The sequence below is a fragment of the Lynx rufus genome, unplaced genomic scaffold (assembly GCF_022079265.1).
Source record: "Lynx rufus isolate CCGP_SWC_20201006 ecotype Redwood Valley unplaced genomic scaffold, mLynRuf1.p SCAF_6, whole genome shotgun sequence".
Classification (NCBI taxonomy): domain Eukaryota; kingdom Metazoa; phylum Chordata; class Mammalia; order Carnivora; family Felidae; genus Lynx; species Lynx rufus.
In genome coordinates, this window is record NW_025814878.1 from 80955879 (window position 1) to 80979491 (window position 23613).

Here is a 23613-nt window from a genome sequence, read left to right on the forward strand (position 1 = left end):
CATTAAAATAAGAGCCCCTAAGATGATCTCACATGCCATCATTAGTACAGGAAAACACAGTTAGTGCAAACAAACTACCCTATATAATTTTCAACCTGATTTCTTTCTCATAATAAAAGAAAAAGTGATGAACATATATTAGCATCAAGATTAAAAACACAGATTAATGTTCACTTAATGTCTTGCTTACTACTTATGCACTGCAGTACATCATTTAAACTTTAAAACAGTTGAACAAAGGCAGCTGAGTTGATATATTGAACCCAAAACACGTACTGCCTCAGTCTTATACTGAGAAATTACTGAGCTTTGGGGAAATTGTAATTTATACCACATGAAACTATAAGTTGTATACAAAAGACAGGTTGACTAATGGTTCCACTTGGATCCTATCTTCTTAAACCCGGTCTCTGTGGTTTCTATATCTGATAAGAACGAAAAGTGACCTTTCACCACTCTCGGGAGTGATTTCTATGCATCAGAGAGAAAAAAAAGGGGCGTAGGGCAAAATGTGGTTCAATATGGCAGCTCTGCTACTTGTGTTCTACAGAAAAATCATTTTATTTTGACTTTTTATTTGATTTGATTCAGTCTTGCCACTAAATCAGTACATTCAATTCCTTCTGCAATAAAATTTTAAATCACCTGCCTATGCATCTACTGAGTGCTGAGAAAGGGACAATCCATTGGGATTTATTGTTCCATTGCAGTTTATTGTTTATTGCAGATGGAATCATCATCAAAACTCAGAAAGCTAAGAGGACAAATTGCTCATAATGATTTAAACTATACTATAAATATCAATGTTTCCATGAACTCAAACTACCCGGACTTCACCTGTTATTAATAATAAAACTCTGTAATGCCCCTAGATGTCCATTTTATTTATTTATTTTTCCATGAGAACTGGGAATGAGTTTTTCCTAGTATATCATTTCTTTGTGAAAGTATAGTGACTGACAACACTAGGTGAAACATTCACTCAATAAAGTTCACAACATTATAATAACAAATTATAGAAAAGAAAGCATGGATTCTAACCACTTTGTCCTCCTTTGGGAAAGCATCCAAGGAAGCAGAGTAAAAAGAGAGGAAAAGAAGAAGAGAAAAACAAAAATAAGGCATATATTAATAGATTTTAAGAAAACAATTATGTATTATTTTTAAAGTGTTCAGACATAGGTATTTATAAGCATTGTAAATGTTTACTCTTCCCCAAAATACTCATTGTTCAAGCTTTCATTGAAAATGCATCTATACTAATTCTACGACAGTAGACACCAAAATTGGGCACTATAATTTCCAAAAGTTTTAGTACTTGATGATTACATCTATATTTAAAACATTTTTCAGAAAGAAATCTTAATTCACTATTATATTTAGTCTTCCTATTACTGAAAAGACATTTTATTAAAATGCATAAAATTATATAAATAATTTTATCAAATTACTGTCAAAATATTTATAGTTACAATTTGGAAAAATCTAAGAATGGGAAATATTTGTAAAGAATAAAAATGAGAAAAAAGATTAACTATTGTAGTCATAAATTATTCCACAAGCAATATTTATATGTAATATACGTTTCAACACTTATAATGTCATGGGAAAAAACAACACAATATATTCATACAATATTTTTGTCTCATGCCTTAAAGTGATGCCTTCTATTATTTTGTTCTTTTGAATATTTTGTCCAAATTGGATGGGCTTATAGAGACAGATAGACTACATTAGGCTTGGGTGTCTCCAAAGCAGAGGTACATCCTAACCCTTTAACATGAGATTAACCCAGGTAATTTTAATATTTCATTAGTTAACTGTATTATTATTGGTTTTCCTCAAACCTATCATGGGAAGTTACAAACATTCAACAGCTATGGGTGCTCAGTCCGCATTTCCACCCTGCTAATTTGCACACTACTATGTACTGACAGCACCTTTTCAGATTGGACAGTACCCTTACACCAAATGTTTTTTTAAATATTTTGTATATCATTCCCAGGTCTCATCTGTGAGAATTCATTCCAAAACAGTGTATTTAGGAACACTAAAGATGAGAAAGTTAACACATAGTTCTTGTACACCTTTTTATGTGCCAGATACTATTTTAACCCAAGGTTGTTTTAAAAAGGTCTTAATATAACATATGATAATTAACTAAAGAACTTTCAGGAGGAAAACTCATGTGGTCATCAGAATGGCACCTAAAGAACTCTTAAATATATATCATAAAGACCTAGATTTTAATTTAATTATCATAATAATCATATACAGTAATTATTACTATCCAGTTTCATAGATAAAGAAGATGTTGTTCAGGGAAGTTAATTATTTTCCCAAGGCCACAAAGATAATAGTGGGCTCACCTTAAAACATGTCTCTTTTACTGAATATCTTAATTTCACTGGAAGGGATATTTAGAATACCCTACCTGCAACTGAAATACACTACCAATGAATATAATGTTGATAGGGAGACTGATTTTAATTTTAGCCATGGGTTTCTCAATTAGGAAAATATCCAGAGTGCATAAAGCTTCCATATTATTTTTAAATATAACTTTGTACTATGTTACACTGCATATATGATTAGATAATAAATGAAATTACTTAGAGAAACATTGGGAATTCTTTAGGTATATGATAATCTTAACTGTTCTATATTACACTGCAGACCTACATCAAAGAAAATTCACCCAGACATCCCTATAAATAATTTTACCATACTAAGATAGGGTATATAATAAAGTATATTAAAATGTATTCTAAAGTATTAGAATTTATCTAGTACTTCATAAAGAATATTTAGTTCTCTTAAATGAGCATCTCAGTGCCTCAAAAAGTATATATATTTAAAGCACAGGCATAACATAAGTAGCTCTCATTTAAGCCAAATAAGGAAACAGCATCAGGTGAGACTACATCTCATAGAGAAGATAATAAGTACAAAAATCCCCCCAAATTTAAAAAAGGGTATTTTGACATACTCTTTAAATATCAAAATAGTTTCCATGAGAGAAACCTAGCACTATATACTTTACCACAACAGTAAATAGGAAATTACTCTCATAGAAGCTAATCATTGCTTTACATATGTTGTCTTCGGTTACATTTAATGCTACCCAGTTCACCTTACATTCTACCTTCATTCAGTCTGAAACAAACATTGTAGACACTAAAAGTTTTTTTTCTTCTTTTTACAAGAAGAACTGGATATAACAACTTTTAAGAGTCTTCTAGTTCATGATACTAAATCCACATTTACTACATTTTTCAGAAAGTAAATTTACTCCCACAAATAATCTGTTGGTTTGAATCTTTTGGTTTTTAATCATTTACTAAGATGCATATGGAAAGCATTTTTTTTTATTATTTCATCACTACTCCACTACTATGAACCTTATGAAAAACAGAAAATGGGAAAGGGGCACATTAATGTGTACACTTATGCCTGTGTCTACTTTCTAACACATGTATGTTTTCTGCTTGGCAGGTGTACTGCTTTTCACCTGCATTCAGAGCACCTCTCAGGCTCAGGGAACACTTACGTTGTTGGATCGCAGAGACACGCGGCCTCCACAGCGGGCACAGAACTTGGTGCGGCAGTAGGAGCAGAGATGGCCGCACCCATCAGCAAACTTTGTTTTGTGACAGATTCCACAAGTCGGAGCATCATCTTTGTGCTCTCCCTGGTAACGCCGCGCTTCTTCCCCTATCTTCCTCACTTGTTCTTTATAGCTTTCAAATTGTTGATGCAATCTCCTGGGCAAAAGAGAAAATGGTAGCAAACTAAGTAAATGACAGAAGACAAAAACAAAAATAATTTTTCCTAACAGAAGTATAGCTACTTGAATGAAACCAAAACATATAAAATAATTTTTCCCACTAATCTTACCTTTCAACTAATCAAACTTTCCAGTAAAAGGCCACTGGTAAAAAATGTATTAGCATGTAACCCACTAGTCTCAGTTTTGTTACTAGCAATGAAACATACACAAGTACAACATATAATCACTGCTTTGGTCCCCAAAGTGGAATTCATGTGTCCACTCCACGCCTCTGCTTCTTTTAGACAAATAGCTTTCAAGGTATTTGGACTGGGGAACTCAACACTTTACACATATACACTCATGTGTGTATACAACTGAAGCAGAAGTTATACAAAATACTTAAGCTAACTATATATGATGTACTCTGGTATAGTCTATCTCATTCTATTTTAATAATGATTACAGTCTAAAAAAAAGTTTGTCACAGGAAATTGATTCCCTGACCCACTATGTGAGCATGATGTATACTTGGAAAAATATCGTTTTAAGTTATAGGGGCACCTGGGTGTCTCAGTTGGTTAAGTGCCCAACTCTTGGTTTTGGTTCAGGTCATGATCTCACAGTTTCGTGAGTTTGAGCTGCACATTGAGCTCTGTGGTGACAGCACAGAGCCTGCTTGGGATTCTCTCTCTCCCTCTCTCTCTGGCCCTCCCCCGCTCACATGTCTCTCTCTCAAAAATAAACTTAAAAAAATTATAAATTACAATGCTATGCAATTTGTCTTACACAAAATATCTTCCCTTACCCCTATTATTGGAGATTATTTATATATTTAATATCAAGTGTTTAATTTCATACAGTATACAAAATATCACCTTATACATTATAATTGAGCTCACTAATCCTTCCACGATATGTGAAAAGTGTTAAACCACACCTTGCAAATATTCAGATTTTTTCTGATACAAATATTTTCTCATACAAATACCCCAATTTGTATGAGAGTTGTCACCACTCTTTATTTAATGGATGCAACCAAAGTTGTTGAGGCAAACCATTTTCCATAAGAATGTTCACATTTAATGTGATTCAAGTCTCCTCCCTTCCCCATCAGCCCTAATCCCTCAATCTTCAACTGCTACAAATAGAAACTATTTGCTGCTCTGTACAGAACACCATGACATCCAGTGAATCCCCAGTGAAAGTATGCCTTAGTTTTGTAAATGAGAACTGAGAGAGTTGTCCCAGGCCTAGCCAATAGTCATTGGCCATTACAACAATGGAGAAACTACTAGGAAATTTATCTCTGTAACTGAGCGAGTGCGCTGGATGTATTCCCTAGGACACAAGGTACACACACATGCTGTTGTTAATACAGGCAGTTAGTTAGCTTGATTCTCTACACCTAAGATATCTGTGGGAACTGGTATTCCCTGGAAACAGAATCAAATAAGTTATGTCTAAGGACTCTAGTACTTGAAGTACTGGGATTTCATTATATTTTTCTTTTAACATCAACAGCTCTTGAGCAGAATTTTAATGATTACTTTAAAAATTATAAAACCCCTTTCCTGCTTTGCCAATTGACAGTTTTTCTATTTAATAGCACACATACTTGCACTAGGAAATAAAGTAGTTTAGAATCTGAAGCCCTCCCCAATTTAAAGGCTAGCTAATTTCAGTTCATAGAAATAGTGATATATTTAATGAAAGCAAAGAATGTCTGAACGGCTTGAAAAACAATGCTATTTGGTACACTAAATTTTTTACAATTTAAGCACCATTAATCTAGGCTCAAGTTTTTAAAAAACAACTGGGGCTATCTTAACTACTTCAAAAGTAACCTTACAAAATAGCATTGGAAATCTTAAGGCTTCTATTAAAGAAAGTAATTATTAAGGAGTGGGAACAAGGAAATATCTCTAATCAAAGAAACATATATAAACTCTAAGCATAGAGGAAGTACATGGGTAGATATTTATTGTGAGAACCATCAAATCAAATGTATTTAAGTAAATATAAATGCAAAAGCTAGGCAAAGGGAAAAGATTCCCTATGAATTTACTTTGTAATACAGCACATGATTTGGTATGAGTGTTGGCAAACTTTCCAGTAAAAGGCCAGATTGTAAATATGTTAGACTTTGTGGGCCATATAGTCTCTTTGACAACTACACAGCTTTATTATAACATGAAAGTAGCATAGATAATACGTAAATAATAAGCATAATAAGTGTGGCTATATTCCAATAAAACGTTATTACCAAAACAGATGGTAAGCCAGATTGGACCCGTGGGCCAGTCTGTCATCTCCTGATTTAGTATATGCTTTATACTGAGGTATAATGGTTTGAAAATCCACTGTTCTTTAAAAATTCAAACATTGGGGTGCTTGGGTGGCTCAGTTGGTTAAGTGTCCAACTCTTCGTTTTGGCTCAGATCATGATTTCACGGTTTCATTGAGTTTGAGCCCTGCGTCAGGCTGTGTGCTGGCAGTGCAGAGCCTGCTTGGGATTCTCTCTCTCTCCCTCTGTGTCTGCCCCTTCCCCACTTGTGCTATCTCTGTCTCTCTCAAAATAAATAAATAAACTTAAAAAAAATCAAACACAAAATACTTTTATCCATTCTATAGGACCCAATCAAAAGGGGTGTTTTTTTATAATAAATATATGCAGGGCAGTGACCAGTGAGATAAAAACTTACTCTGCTACAATCTCATAGCATTTTATTTGGTCACTCATAAGGCATTCAGCTTTTTGTCTTTTGGTTTTTTTACCGTATACTATTAGTATTTCTGTACATGTCACCTTTCTTCTACCAAACAGTAAATAGCATTAGAAATGCACAGTTTAGCAAGATAGTTAAGACATATTTCTCCTTAGTAGTAGCCAATACATACTTGCTAACTGTAAAAATCATACACAAATACTTTTTTCTTAGTCCGTTTTGGGAAAAAAAAACAATTTCATACTGAAGGCTATGTATCCTGAAAAATCTTGCTGCCACAAAATGCTGAAAATACTGGATATTTAAAGGAATAACTTTAAAAAAAATGTTTATTTATTTTGAGAGAGAGATTGAGGACAAGCAGGGGAAGGACAATGTCAGTGAAAGCCCAATGCAGGTCTCGAACTCATGAACTGTGAGATCATAACCTTGGTGGAAACCAAGAGTCACTTAACCGACTGAGCCACCCAGGTGCTCCTAAAGGAATAAATTTTAATTCCTATTTGAGTTGGGGAGAAAGTATGGAGATCCTCACAGGAGAAAAATGAAACAGTAGCACTAATTCAGAGATGGAGTATAGTTATGAAGCAGACCACTGCTCCTGGGACATGTACTGAGGCTCTGTGACCAAGAACTTCAGCTTTAACTTTCACACAAGTGAACAAAATTAACATTGTTGTTAGGTCACTACCAAAAATAATTGAAATAGAGTGTATGATATCCAAACCAGTGGAAAACATGGAATGAGGAAATAGTCAATCTACAGAAGACAAGAATTGAAGCAAATGAACAAACACAGACAAAGCAGGACAATTAGAAATTATGGCAAACAATGGTAGTAACAATCCAACACACATCAGGAGTCACAATATGTATAATGGACTACAGCATCATTAAAAGACAAAAATTAACATGTTAGATTTTTAAAATTTAGCTAAATTAGGTTTAGAAGAGATATACCCAAACTAGGAAGGATGTTTGAAATAAAAGAATGAAAAAATATATCCCAGTGAAAGGCTAAGGACAACAACAACAAAATTGGGATAATATTTATGGCAAAAAGCATTACTAAAGATAAAAAGGATAATCTATTATTTAAAAAGTATTCATATAATTTTTTACAAGACAATTCTAAACTTAATTGCATATAATAATATATGAAGCCAAAAAATAATAAAACTACTAAGGTAGAGAAATCCACCTTCATTGTAGGATACTTTGACAGACCTTTCTCTCTATATTAACAGACCAGACAGATCAAAAATAAATAATTACAGGGAATATTTGAAAAACGTAATTAAGAACTTTATATACATATGCATATGTATTTATCTGTCCAGTAGAATAAACTTGTTAAGCTTATTGAGTACGATACTTGTTCACACATATTTATTGTCCTCAGTGGTAGAATACATATTTTTTTTTCATGTAGATATGAAATTTTTCAAGCTCTGGGCCTCAAAAGTACTGAATATGTTTTATTTCTTAAGTTGAGTGTTAGGCACATATTATATCTTTTATTCTTTTTCTCTATTCTTTACATATGTGCTTTTGTATTATGAAGTATTTCACATTAAAAAAGGAAAAAATTCAGTTCTATCTCATCAAATATCATTAAATAACAAATGAGTGCTATAAAGAAATGAAAAACTGGAATATATATGACATTAAAATCTGCAAAAGAGGGGCGCCTGGGTGGCGCAGTTGGTTAAGCGTCCGACTTCAGCCAGGTCACGATCTCGCGGTCCGTGAGTTCGAGCCCCGCGTCGGGCTCTGGGCTGATGGCTCAGAGCCTGGAGCCTGTTTCCGGTTCTGTGTCTCCCTCTCTCTCTGCCCCTCCCCCATTCGTGCTCTGTCTCTCTCTGTCCCAAAAATAAATAAACGTTGAAAAAAAAAATTAAAAAAAAAATCTACAAAAGAGTTGACCAATTATGCCTCCTAATTAATTTAAAGAAGAAATGTGTATGTTTAAATGCACAATAACTTTATGAAGTAAATTCCCATTTTATTGATGAGAAAACTAATTTTTGTCTAGGGGTTTGCTTTTCCTTTCTATCTGAATATATCATTGTAAATTCACATACTTCAGATCTTACTCTAAGCCCATATAAAAGATGACAACAAATACGGATTCAACTTGCAAATGAAAACGTTTCTGAATGCAGGAAAGTGTTAACTATCAGGAAATGTCAGTGTTTTGTCATGACTAATTGATGATACATGAACAAAAGCTGAGTATGAACAAGCCAAAGCTATGCTGATGAACTCAGGTCCTGAAACTCCCATAGACCTTTCACTCCTGCTCAATAATACTTTCATGCAGTTTCAACTCCTCTACAGTGCTTATTCCCAAGCTCTCTTTTCTCAAATTAACTTCAAGCTACTGTGTCCTCCTGAAAGACTCAAAATACTATTTTCATGATGTATGAACCCAGTGTTGGTTCCCTATGTGCGTATGCAGCTTAGGCTGTGACAGGGGCCAGACCACAACAGGTGGGCAGGCAGCAACATATCCTTCTCCAGTAGGCCACGACAAGAAGGCTGGTGAGATAAGGTTTCTCAGTTGAGTTATGAGGGTGGGGTCTCTAGGTTCTCATTTTCTCCATGAGACATTTTAGGAGGGAAGGTCTCTTCCAGTCTCTCTTCCAGTCTTTCTTTCAGTGGAAGAAAAATCTAGCCCTCTGAGTAGTTCCTAAGGATGACAACTGCCAGGGGACAGTGCTCTCCCAGAAGCTGCACTGACATGCCTGGGGCAGCTCTTTGGTAAGTGCTTCACCCCACAGTTTATGAAGTCATTCACACAAGCATCTCCAAACTCTACCAGGACTTATATCCTCCCGGATGCTATCCCTTAGTGACCTGCACCCCTCTGTACCCAACTCTCATGTGTATTTCCAATTCCTTCCTGATTTTGGCAATGGTCCCTATTTATAAAACTGGTTTGGACATTCCCACCGGGAGAGAATTAAGAGAAGAAAAATCATGCTGTTTCTTAGCCCAGAACTCTCTTATAGCTTCAACTCTGTTTCTTCATGGGCTTCTTCCCTTCCTTACAGGTAGGACTCCTTTATTCTTCACTGAAAGAAAGAGTCCAACCAAAGTCTCTAGCAGCCTCTTTAACTTATTTCCCACTGTGTTCTTTCTTTACTTATCAGCAGATACTATAAAAGGGGGGGGGGAAGGAGGGAAAGAAGGCAGGGAGGAAGGCAGGGAGGAAGGCAGGGAGGAAGGCAGGAAGGCAGGAAGGCAGGAAGGCAGGAAGGCAGGAAGGAAGGAAGGAAGGAAGGAAAGAAGGAAGGAAGGTTCAGCATTTATTTACTCCCACTTCCTCAAAATCTACTTATTCTGCAACCTTCTGCAATGCTCTACTGAACTGTATCTTAAAAATCAACTTTAATGTCTTTTTCTCAATTCGTATTCCCCTTATATTATTCTGATATCTCACTCTGTCAAGATGTTGTCCTCATAATAAATTTTGCCTTTGGAATCAGGATATTGTAGTGAAACCATAAACAGCATATGTATTTTTTGTATCTGATGTTTTAATGCTTTAATACATATCAAATATGTGACAGTTTTCTATTATGAATAATAAATGGAAATACATATTTTATTATATATTATAAATGCCAGTGAATGTCAGTAAATGCAGAACTGCAAATATTAAATCTTTGTTATGAAATTTATTTATATATTTCAATTTTAGAATTAACAATGTATTCTTAGTGATTAGTAAGATTGACAATACATATAATCACAAATTTCAGATTTAAATTATCTAGAGGGAAAATGGTGTTATAAAATACGCAATACTATAAAAAAGAAAGCATTAATAGAGAAACCTTGGTTTTCTCTCAGGATGTGACTTTTTCCCCATCATTTCATTCTGTAATAATCATTGTACTATTTTAACATATGTGCAGTCAACTCAAGAGACATCAAGATTCCAGTTGTAAACAGGTTGTTTGGGTGATTAATGGCACACATTTGAAGGATATAAAGATGAATGCCTAAAAAACTAGATATTTTTTAAAAACATCATTATATAAATGCAAAATAATTTAAACAGAAAATTGGTAATGACATTCTTACATATTAATAAGTATTTGTTGATTACTTACTATAAATATGGTACACAGCAAGATGCTAAATGATAATGGTAGAATGCAGAGAAATTTTTGTAATTGGCACAGTACTTCATTTATTTCTATTTTGTATTTTTCCTTCCTCCATCCTCAAGTGATCAGAAGCCAGAAGACAACTCCAGCTTTCTTCCTGGCTATCCTTTTCAAAGGACAGACTTTCCTAGAGTAGGAGGGAATGGGAACTATTGCTTTGAAATTCCAAAAGCCTAAGAGGCAGGTGTGGAAGGAAGGTAAGGGCTTTCCCTAGGATGAAGAGAGGGACAGGGACCAGGGTGGCTTGTGCATAGCCATCTAACATGGAGAATTGCTTTTGGATGTGCAAACAAGCATAAAAAGGCAAGGGCTTACGTGTTCCTTCCCAACCGTGGCACAGAACACATAAAACAGGGTACAATATAGGGCCCATGAAGTTAGTAACATGGAGATTAAAACTAGGAGAGTTCTTCTGAGAATGTGAGACTGTTCAAGTGCCTCCAATAGGGGTGTCCAGGAGAAAGACCTGACAATGAAGGAAATTAAACATCTCGCTAGCCTGATAGGTTGAAGGCTTGCTTTAAAAGATTTTGACATCACACTCTATTGTCAAAAAATTAACACTAACCTCAATTCTAAAGCACAGTTCTTGATTCCAAGGAAAGTACAGTCTACTTAGGAAGTAAGTTATAGGTAAACACAAATTAACAGTTTATGACAACATATACCAAGTGGCAAGGAATGTAATTAAATTGTTCTGTAGGGTAATAGTTCTGGTTAAAATAACCAGGGAGATTTCTTTGGCACAGCTGGTCAAAAACATTTTTCTAGGTGATTTGGAACTTGGACTATTTCCTGAATACTAAAAGTATGGCACATAGTAATGCTACTAGAAGTACTAAAGTAGGAGCGCCTGGGTGGCTCAGTTGGTTAAGCGTCCAACTTCAGCTCAGGTCATGATCTCACAGTTTGTGAGTTCAAGCCCCACATTGGGCTCTGTGCTGAGAGCCCAGATCCTGGATCCTGCTTCGGATTCTGTATCTCCCTCTCTCTGTGCCCTTCCCCCATTCATGTTCTGTCTCTCTGTGTCTCTCAAAAATAAATCAATGTTACAAAAATTTAATAAAAAGAAGTACTAAAGCAAAAAAATAGGAAAGCATGCTAAGATAATAACACAATTGTGAATGCTCTCAAACTTCTTAAAAGTGTAAGTTGAAATCAAATTATCTTTTAGAGTCTTTGCATATCAGCAAACACGCATCCAATTTATATGTTGTAATGAATGACAGCCCAATAACCACACATACCTGTGATGTGAAAACATATGTGCCGTTAAAAATTGGTTTTTTGGCCACAAAACAGAGTTGTCCCCTCTTTTTAAAATTTTTTTAATATTTATTTATTTTTGAGAGAGAGACAGAGTGCCAGCAGGGGCGGGGAAGAGAACAGAATCCAAAGCAGGCTACAGGCTCAGAGCTGTCAGCACAGAGCCCAATGCAAGACTGACAGCCACAAACTAAAAGATCATGGCCTGAGCCAAAGTTGGACGCTTAACTGACTGAGCAACCCAGGCGCCCCCGTTGTCTCCCTTTTAATAAAACTGTCTCTCTGATTCTACTCTTGAACAGAAGAGCAGTAAAATTCCACTGCATTCCCGTGATAACTAATTTTTTGTAATGATGCTTGGTCCCTTATATTAGAGATGAGTTGGGAATAACCTCACAGTCTTTTAAACAAAAAGACTAAGTTATGAAATCTGGTGCTAAAAAATTGTTGGAAGGGGGACAGAAGTGGGTTCTTAACCTGACCTCCAGGAATGACTCCTAAAACAAAAGCATAAACTAGCTACTCAGAGTTCTTCAACCAGGAAGCTATGGAATCAGAAAGCCACTGCCCAAATTGCTGGTGTTAGAATCCTACCACCTCAGCAGAGACATTCTGATCTGGAAACACCACCATAGCCACTTGGAGCCTGCCAGAGAGTCCAGAAAAATGATTGCCCAGCGTGCTGCTGTGGTCCTCCATTTAACTCCGTTTCAATTCAAGTTTCATACAAGTACATCTGACTGGTGGAACATAAATCACAGCTGGAAATCTAGCCGCAAGAGAACCTGTGAAATTTAGTGTTTAGATTTCTGGCTTCTTCATAAATTCCCTAGAAAGATTCTGGGATAGATGCTGTTGACATCTGTCTTCCACATTATCTACAATCCTCTGATGTATGTCAAATTTCTTAATTCATTCCACTGCACTTGACGTGAGCAATATCTAAGTCTAAGATTTCCTATGATATTCTCTGTTTCTCTCTCTCTCTCCATATACTAAATATACACTTAGTGAACACTATGGGAGCATTTTGCCTCCACCAGCAAATTTCTTTTGATAAACGCAGTGTCCTAACAAAGTTATACATACATATATGTAGCTATCCAGTCTATTGTATCTAGTAAGAAGGATGCAAATACAGCAAAGTAAAACTCAGACTCAGATACAAGACACATATATAAACAAGCAAACAAACCAAAAACCCATTTTGTAGTGATTAGTTGCATAGCACAGATCTGTCACCTGTGGTGAAAACTCTCATTATTCCTCACTTGGATTATTTCATCAACTTTTTAAGTAGGCTCTGGCCAATGGATTTCCTCACTCTAGTTCATCATTCATACACTCTAAATGATCTTCTTAATAAATTGAACCAATTATTTCAATCCATTGCTAAAATAGAATCTCTAAGATATAGTCCAGTTCCTCATCCTGGGGTGATTCTCCCTTTGCTCCCACTTATTTATCTATCAGCATCTCTCACAAACCCTTCTCATTTACTGTATATCTACCATTGTACCAAATACAGTTCTTGATACAAGCATCAATTCAACAAACACTCATTGAGCTCGAACTATACAGTAGGCACTGCTTGAGTCTCTAAGAAAACAACATACAACAACATAAGAGGATACTGAATTTTACTTATTTTATTACTTTATTTAAGGTGTTTTGATAAATATTAGAAAATGGTCCTTTTCCTTTGTACATAGGGATCATGTCCCTGTATTAGAGACTGTTTTTTTTTCTTTTCAAAGCCTAACATAATTTTATATTGAACATAAAACTTGATCTAACAAAATGTAATCTTCTAGGCTCTAGAAGGTTACTGCTGCTTAGAGGAACAATTAGTCTTGGTTAAAATGTGTTAATATATTTTTGTGTTTTTTCAGATTATATTTTACAACTATTCTTATTTTAAATACAAGTTGTTTATAGGTGTTTAACATATATAAAATATTCTTCAAAAGGAATTGATTCATTGAAAAATTTTATAATACAGGTGAAATCACTTTTATAGCAGTGTATTTTTTCCAGCCTTGAACTTCCTTTTGCAAATTGAACCCTAACCAATTATTATAAAACTACTTATCAATAGTTTGAATTTACTTAAGCTAAGTTTTCACTTAACACCGATCTGTAGAAATATAACATGCCATTCCTCTATATGACCATGTTAGCTTTCATTGGAATTTCACCTTTGTTTTCTCCTCCAACCCTTGTAACTATTTCCTGAAATTTAAAAAATGGAATTGTATAAGCTTGAAACTAAAGCCTCCTACATCTTTGCTAGGACTTGGGGATCATCACTTTGGAATCATTTAAATTCCATTCTCAGAATGAGAAAAGATAAAGGAAAGATTCCAAAACCCAATTTTATTTTTTTTTTTTCAGCGTTTTTTATTTATTTTTGGGACAGAGAGAGACAGAGCATGAACGGGGGAGGGGCAGAGAGAGAGGGAGACACAGAATCGGAAACAGGCTCCGAGCCATCAGCCCAGAGCCCGACGCGGGGCTCGAACTCACGGACCGCAAGATCGTGACCTGGCTGAAGTCGGACGCTCAACCGACTGCGCCACCCAGGCGCCCCCAAAACCCAATTTTAAATGGAAATATTTAGGAAAATAAGAGACACAGGAGGAGGGATTTCGAAAATCACTATGTACCATGTTCTCATTTTATAAATGAGAAAACTTAAACCTATTACTTTAAGTTACTAACATAAGGATGTAAAACTGGTTTGTGATAATTAGGACCTCTACTTCCAACTTTCCACTACACTTCCCTATCTTAAGAATACTCATTTGAATATGGCTAGAGGAAGAAAAAGTTACTGATTTGTGAAGGATGTTTCCCTGGTGTTCTTAAACTGCATCAAATTTATCTAAGGGGCTTGTTAAAATGCATGCATTTGGACTAACCTACAGAGCTTCTGATTTAGTAGCTAAGGTATAAATTCCAGGACCCTGACTTTTTAAAGGTCAACCAAGGTGATTCTGGTGCAGATTATCTGGGGATTATAATATAGTAGAGAACCCTACATTAAGGTTAAATTTGAAAATGAAGGCATTTTTTTTCATACACCTTTCATCACACTTGATAAAATTAATTTTCATCACATAATTAAATTTTACATTTTAATCATAAATTCAAAATTTGGGGGACACCCTATACAAAAATATGCTGGAAAACTTTTAAATATTGCTATTATAATTTGATACCTATCATTTAAAAATTTATGATTTCATGAATCACAGATATTTACACATTATTATTTGTAGGTTTTGTTTTAATGTTCATAATAGGGGTTATGGAAAGAGAGGGATAAATAAATGAGGCATTTTTAGGGCGGGGAGACTACTCTGTATGGTACAATAATGGTGGATACATGTCATTATACATTTGTCCAAACCCACGGAATGTACAACACGAAGAGTGAACCCTAATGTAAACTATGGACTTTGGGAGATTATGATGTGTCAGTGTAGGTTCATCAATTGTAGCAAATGTACCACTGTTGGGGGATGTTGACAATAGGAGAGGCTATGCAGGTGTGGGGGCAGCAGATATATAGGTAATCTGTGTAGGTCAGAGGAAATTTTCCCCTTAATTTTGCTGTGAACCTAAAAGTGCTAAAAAAAAAATAAAGCCTACAAAAAGTCTGCCCTAAAAAACGGCTATAATAATATATATTGTATATACGTGTTATAATATATTTATATATTATATATATTTCCTAAATATTTCAGTAGTTCAGAAATTTACCTCGGATATTATTGAATACTTTTTAAAATTACTACAGTTGAAAAAATTACTTTTCAGCTGGTCTAAAACCACATTTAGTCTGTAATTTAAATGTCCAGCAGATGGCACTAAAGATTTTAATTTTTACACTGAGTTCTTATTTAAACCATTTTTCTTTAAAATATCTAATGTGCTAAATAAAATTGGTTGAATCAGCAGGGGGTGTAACTTATTAGGCAAAAATGTGGTTTAGGAGTTTGCTGAAAAAGAACAAAAAAGAAATTTATAGTGTTGCAATTTCTGCTCTTTTGTGGAGGACCCTCATTTTATGTGCCCTTTAAAAATTATATATTAAAGGTTTTGTCAGATTTTTTTTGTCTTCCATTTAGCGCTGTTAAAGATGTAGTTCATCCAATCAGCATCCAACAGTGTTCTGAAAGCACTGAGAGATGACACTTAGGAAAAATAAGAGCATAGCTGATGATTAGCTATTAGTGTTTTATTGCCAGTTACTTCAGTCAAGCATTTATTTTTAATTCCGTTTTCAATTTACCATAGGAGGCCACTCCTGAGTAAGCATTAAAGGAAGACATCTCAGGACACGGAGACCCACTAGCACACATTTAAATTTTTGCTCCGCTTCATCTCCCAAAAAACACCTTCACTGTGCTCCCAGGTGCTGTAAGGCACTGCATGTGTAGAAGCTTTGTGTGTTAGGCCTCAATATATTGCTTCTAAATTATGGAATAACAGAACTGCTTTCTAATAGTCTAGATCTATCAGAGGTCTAAAACTGAATATCTGGCACAAGAGGGAGTCATTTTAATACTTTGACAAGCAGGTTCTCTCATTCACAGCACAGTTCAAGACAAGAAAATCAAGTGAAAAGAAGAGAAATTATAAAGTAGCATATTAAATCGGAATGAAATTTTAGAAATAAATGAAGTTAGTTTTTAAGAAAACAATCTAATAGGTAATGCTGATGATGTCTGCATCATAGATATGTAATTGATCAATTTAAATTCATGTAATCACATGCCACATGAACTTTTCCAGAACGTGCCATTTGGTCATGCTAATTAACCTAATATACAGAGAGAAAACTTCCATGTGTTGGCAATTTTTAAAATTTTTTTTTATGTTTTGTATTTTATATTTGAGAGAGAGAGAGGGCACGAGTAGTGGAGGGGCAGATAGCCACAGAATCTGAAGCAGGCTCTAGGCTCTGAGCCCCAACACGGGGCTCTAACTCACAAACCTTGAGATCATGACCTGAGCCAAAGTCAGACACTTAACCGACTGGGCCACCCAGGCACCCCCCATGTGTTGGCAATTTTTAAGAAGGTGGTGTCTACACATATGATAAAGCCAAAGTGTTAGGTACTTAATTCATGCCTGTACAATGCACCATAAACCTAATCTTTCTGTATTTTTATTTTCACCAGACTTGCTATGTTTTATTACTATGGGGAGGGGAAAAAATAAACCAACTTCACTTCACAATTGCTTTTTGGAATGGATTAAATATAAAAATTTAAGTGTATGATCATGAAGAAATTATTTAAATTCTATTCTTCAGTTTCCTATTTATAAATCGGTAATAATAATAGCGACTTCATAGGATTTGGGGAGGGTTAATTAAGATGATCAATGTAAAGTGCTTAGTACAGTGTCCAGCACACGGTAAAAGCTCAATAGATATTAGTGATTATTATTATACGCACACATAGATAATACATGAGAAAAGAAAGTACTTTGCTTTTAAGTTTCTGAGTACACTTAGCTGATAACTTTGGGAAGCAGCTATGACTGGCAGGATTTCCTGGCATATAGGTATCAGTATGAGTGACTTAGATCATCTATAAATTGACCAATAATAAAGAGCAGAAAGGTCATCTTTATAAGATAAAAGTCAGGGAGAAAGGTGAGTCTGCTGGTATATTTTGTTTTCTGGAAAGTCTACAAAATACAAACACTGGGGGGAAACACATATAATTTTGCCTGAAAAATTTTCAGCCTTTTTTAATGGTCATTTCTAATTCATACAAAGGGGAAAAAAAGAGATTCTAAAATCTGATATTTTAAAAAGGCTATTATCATTAGGCTATTTTGAATTGAATAATGTAGATTACCTAAATCATAAGTGTTCCCAATGCTCCAAAATGCCTGATGAATGACTGATATACAGAAAGCCTCTAACAACATGAAAAAGTTGGGTTCCCTTTTACTTTTAATATCTAAGACATTTATGTACATTGAATGTATTCACAGTAGTGTGTTAACCAAATTTTGCTGCTTGCTTGTTTGAATGATAAAATATAATCTGGGATGTGGTGGCTAAAGGGAATCTTTCAGTGTAATTTGGACAAAGAATCACTACCTTAAATTTGTAATATTTGATCAGAATAATTCTTTTAAAATGTGAATAGTTCCATGAAGCTCTATAAGCTGCTCTGTTTCCCAGAAATCACAAAGCCATAAGAGGGAAGTGAGAAATGCAACATTCCCTAATTTGCAGACAGTTAATGACTCTGTCTCCATGGACAGATCCTCTGGTTGGTCAAGTTCAGTGCTTACCCATCCCAGTTACCAGGCTCTCTATTTGGCCAACAGTAACAACCCTGTCTTGTCTGGTCAAAGGTGCTATCTCATCTACTTATCCACAGAGAGCAGGTAACAAAGATGTATCAACCCTCCTCTGGATAGAGAAAGGAAATGTACTATTTACTGGCTTCTCCCCCCCCCCGCCCCAGGAAGTACAGGTGCTAACATGTTGCTTTGGTTTTGGATTTAATCCACATTAGTACCAATACTTCAGAAGACAACAGAGCCCAAGGATTCTGGGGCCAAATATCCTTTCCTGGACTCTTCCTTCTACTAACTTTGTGGCCTGGCAAGTTAACACCTCAACACTCTACTTTTCCATCTCTGAAATAGAGATAATACCTGCCTATTTACAGACAGGATTGTTGTGGGAACTAAAATAGATAATACATGTAAAGCACATAGAGACGTGTTGATTTTACTAAGTACTCTATAAAACATTAGCTATTTTTTAAATAATATACAGAGAAAATAGTGAAAACAAATCAGATAAAGTGTCTGATTTTGTTCTGTGCCATCTCATATCATTTAATGGATTACAATACATAAGTAGGATTTAGAATTACGAAATAAAGTGTCTAGGTTGAGTTCAGATTTTTAAAAGCAGTTCCAGCAAATATCCTACTTTTAAACCCTGAATTAAATATCTGAGGACTAAGAAATGTATTCCAAAAAGGTTTCCCCTTTTTCATTTTTTAAAAGCAGAGAAATACAATCTTCCTGAATTTCACTTGCACAGTATCCTGAATTAGTCAGCCATCATTAGGTACAGTATTTTCTAAGTCATTCTGAAGTGGATTTCAAGACAAGTGACAAGATGTAATTTCCTTCCCATTATATTTGCTAATGGTGACATCTGTTTTCATCCTTTAATTAAAATACATTGTTAATATGCGTTTAAGACCTAACTATCATCTAAATAATATAACAGGTGTTGTAAATAACTTAAGTTCTTTTATGCCCATGAAAGAGATCATAAAGCAAATAATTCAAGTGGTTTTGTAAATATAGAAGTAAAATTCTAGAAAATATAATACTTTTTAATTTCTAAAACATATTTGTACTCTGTATCTCTTCCATGTGACCCAGAACCCCTACCACCATTTAATCAACTCCAGACAACATCTTCTACCCTCACCAGCCACTGCCTGAGAATAATCAAGTCTATTTTTAAAAGTTAGCATCTTATGTTATATTTAGATACTAAAAATGTGTCATAATCAGCTTTCACTAATCACAGTGCACACAAAGCTAGAAATAGTCCATTTTACCTCTCATAATATTGCATTATCTATGAAAAACTTTGAATAATATCAAGGTACTTTAAATTTGAACTGCATTTAATTCAATAGAATATGCCAGAACCATGGACAAAAAAAATGTTGCAGTTTTTATCACTGTAATGATCCATCAAATTAAGCACGATCTAATTCCAGCTCAATAATCTGATCAATTCTGCAGCAAACCATCAAAAAGAGAATGGTTTACTATACAGATGGTCCCAGACTTACAATGGTTTGACTTACAATTTTTCAACTTTATGTTGGCACAAAAGCAATATGCATTCAGTAGAAGCCATACCTTAAATTTTGTATTTTGATCTTTTCCTGGGCTAGCAATATTCAGTATGATACTTTCTCATCATGCTGGGCAGTGGCAGCGAGCTATAGCTCCCCGTCTGCCATTCAATAATGAGAGAAAACAACCAATATACTTGCAACCATTCTGTACCCAAACAACCATTCTGTTTTTCACTTTCAGTACAGTATTCAGTTAATTATATGAGATGTTATTCTACCTCATTATAAAATAGACTTTTTGTTAGATAACTTTGCCCCGGTGTAGGCTAATGTAAGTTTCTGAGCATGTTTAGGTAGGTGAGGCTAAGCTGTCGCATTCTATAAGTTAGGTGTATTAAGTGTATTTTCGACTTAACAATATTTTCAACTGATGATGAGTTCATCAGGATATAACCCCATCGTAAGTTGATGAAGATCTGTATTTCACCTAGAAGTAACACCCTATTTCATACTTATTTTGCTGTTATTTGTCTTGAGTATTTCATTAATCCCTTCTGATAGATCATCTTAAACTTAAAATCTGGGTCCCTTCATCTCTTACCCAACTCAGTAACTCCTATGCTAAGTCCTACAGAACAGGCAATCAATACATATTTAGAGTTTAATTTGGAATCCATTCAGTGGACTAGCCCTGAAAGACATGTTGTCAGTCCTTAACAAGAATCTGCTCCTTCTCCTTCTCAGTCCCTTGCAATGCCCTTTGCTCCTCTTAGGGTTAAACCTAGTAGCCTAACTGCAAATAGTGTAGTCCTGCAGAGCAAAATTTATACTTTACCATCACCTAAGAATATGAATGCTAAGTAAGGTTATGTTTACTATTGATTACCCTGTGTTTCAAAGTATAAATGGGGAAGTCAGGGAAGGTGTGACTGAGATGGTGAAATTTGAGCAGACTTGAGGGAGGGGAGAGAACAAGTCACAAAGAGTGGACTTGGAAGAGGAAACAGAAAGGGGGAAGGCCTGAGGTGGGAGCCTGTCTGGGGGTCTAAGGAAAAGCCAGCTGGCCGGTGTGATTGAACAGGACTGAGCTAGGGCATAGCTGTGATGGGAATAAGGGGACAGTTATATAAATCTCATCATCATTTTAAGTATTTGGCTTTTACTCTGGGTGAATGGGAAGCCACTGGACAGGTCTGAATGGAGGAATCAGGTGGCTGGACTTAAATTTTCACAGGATCCCTGTGGCTCCTATATTAGGAATAGGAGAAGGCAGGCTTGAAAGCAGAGACAACAGTCAGGAGGTCATGCAAGAGTCCAGGTTGGAGACGATGAAAGTTTGGCCCAGAGGGGCGACTGGGTGGCTCAGTCAGTTAAACGTCTGACTTTGGCTCAGGTCATGATCTCACCATTTGTAAGTTTGAGCCCCGTGTCAGTCTCTGTGCTGACAGCTCAGAGCCTGGAGCCTACTTTGGATTCTGTATCTCCTTCTCTCTCTGCCCTCCCTGCTTGCACTCTCTCTCTCTCTCGAAAATAAACATTAAAAAATTAAAAAAAATAGTTTGAACCAGAGCTCTGGTATGGAGGTGGTAAGAAGTAATCAGATGCTTGTTCTTCCTTTCATCTTGCTTTAAATCTTCCCAGAGCATGTGCAGGTAGGCATATTTATATTTTCATGACTGTAACATAAGTATTTTTTCTTTTAAAACCAATTCTCAGGTTGCATTTTCTACTTCATGCTATATATCTTTTCTCACTATCAAAGACAATTATTGCCCAATCACACAAAGTAAAGAGTGCTTGGTTTTCTCAGGCTGAATGACACCAAAGAAAATGGTCTCTGAAGGAATTACCAAATAATCAGGGGATAAAGAAGTATGATGGTATGCTATCTTATAGTTAAAAATATCCAAATTTATTTGATGCTCTGTTGGCATCATGGATGAAGTACGCACCTAGCACTCATCCAGCTTCTAAAATCTGGCAGTTACTAACACATCATGGTAGACCTGAACTGATACACTGAGTTGCTTTAAAATTAACAGAAATTTCATTTAATTTATACATTAATAATATATAGGCAATGTGAATACACAATAATCTTATGTCTGGAAATCTTATGTTAAAAACGTTTCCTCAGCTCTTTTTCATTTCTTCTCACTCCAGTGCCAAGCACCAGTGGTCACTACTTTTGTGCCCATGGCACAAATGAAAGAAGAGATTATATTAAATGTTATTAGAATGCAAGTTCTGCGGGGGGGGGGGGAGAAGTTCTAATTTTTAACATTAAAAAATATTTTTCCATTGTTTTTGTAATAGATTTCATTTTCCCTTAGATATTTATAAAAACCTAACCTGTAGTGTTCTCATAAAATTAACCTCCTCAAACACATTAAATACCTTACTATGTAGTATATGTGTGTGTGTGTGTGTGTGTGTGTGTGTGTGTGTGTGTGTGTATTTTAAACCTTATTAGATGACCCAAGATATAGCAGAGCCTCAAGGTCTCCATTTTAATGTCAGTTCTCCTCGTGCAATGCTATAAATAGAGATATAGAAGGAAGGAAAGGGAAATTTGTTCAGATGTTAAGGGAATGTTTCTTTGAATAATCTCTTACATTACCCTAGTTTTGTTGTTGTGGTGGTTGTTGTTGTTTGCTTTGTTTTGGTTTTGGTTTTATTTTGCTTTTGCTTACCCTAAGTCTAGGAGAAAGCTTCTAATGGGGGTTCTCAGTGAAAAGGGGGTGGACTAAAGAAAGGCCCATTAGAGCAGCCTGTCCCACTTACTAGTTACTAGTAACTCCCTATATCAGCACTTGTGAGTCTAAACAAATGCCTCTGGCCATCACATAAGGGGAACCAAGGTCTCAGATGTGGCACCAGGGAAGTGACAGGGCCTCTGCATAGTGAGCTCTGGGCATGGCTGCTGCAGCCACCACCAGTGTTGTAGGGACCTTCTTGCCAACATAACAAGAAAATTTTTCACGGTAAAAGAGCCATCTTCAAGACAGACGATACATGAGATACTAGGAAACGGAACTGAGAAGAAAGAACAAGAAATAAAGAAGGCTCAGTGTGGCTACAGGCAGAGAGAGGTAACATTTCATATTAATTACTCACATCTAAAGCCTGGTGTGTACACTGTGTCTCCTGCCTAAAAATAATTTAACAGCCTGGCTAGGAGCACCACTAATTTGTCTCTGGGCACATCCTGCTGCTCACCTTTCTACAGAATCTGTGTAAGAAAAGATTTTTAAAGTCTACTTTAACCACACTATCCCTGCTTTGCCAAGTGATAAGACTGCAGGATTCATGTATAAATACTCTTGGCTTAAGGATAGATGAGTTATAGTCTTTAACAGATTGCTTTCAAAACCCAGAGGTTTCTGGTTTTTGTTTTAGCTTTGAACAGCCTGAGTGAATAGAAGTACAAGGGCACAAGACAAGTTGTTTTATAAATTCTAAAAAAACTTTGCTACCATCTAAGGCAAAGACACTCTCTTCTTTTCACTCCTGAGATAATGAAGGTCTAGAATAGTCTTTCATCCAGGGTCTTTGGTCAGCATCTCCTGGGTAAGGGCATTCCCACTAAATGAAAACAAGCGTTTGAACAAATTATCTGCTAGTGATGTGCTAAGTGATATGGACAAGTAATATAATCTGTCTGTGTTTTATTCTCTTCACCTGTGAATTGAGGATAATAATTGCTACCTCTTAGGATTGTAGAGGAGATTACCTAGTGCAATGTTTGACACAGATGTGACACTCAGTAAATCTCAGTTCTCTTCCACCACTTCCCTTTTCAC

At 35.6% G+C, this 23613-nt stretch overlaps 1 protein-coding gene across 2 annotated transcripts in view; it reads right to left on the reverse strand.

Moving 5' to 3' along the window:
* RIMS1 (regulating synaptic membrane exocytosis 1) overlaps positions 1-23613 on the reverse strand; it is a 488816-nt gene that overhangs the window by 286071 nt on the left and 179132 nt on the right. For both annotated transcript variants that reach the window (XM_047101823.1, XM_047101822.1), the window contains exons 3-4: positions 3551-3764; positions 1042-1053 (exon numbers count right to left, since the gene is read on the reverse strand). In XM_047101823.1, the coding sequence (XP_046957779.1) occupies positions 1042-1053; positions 3551-3764 (226 nt within the window). The remainder of the gene's footprint in view (positions 1-1041; positions 1054-3550; positions 3765-23613) is intronic.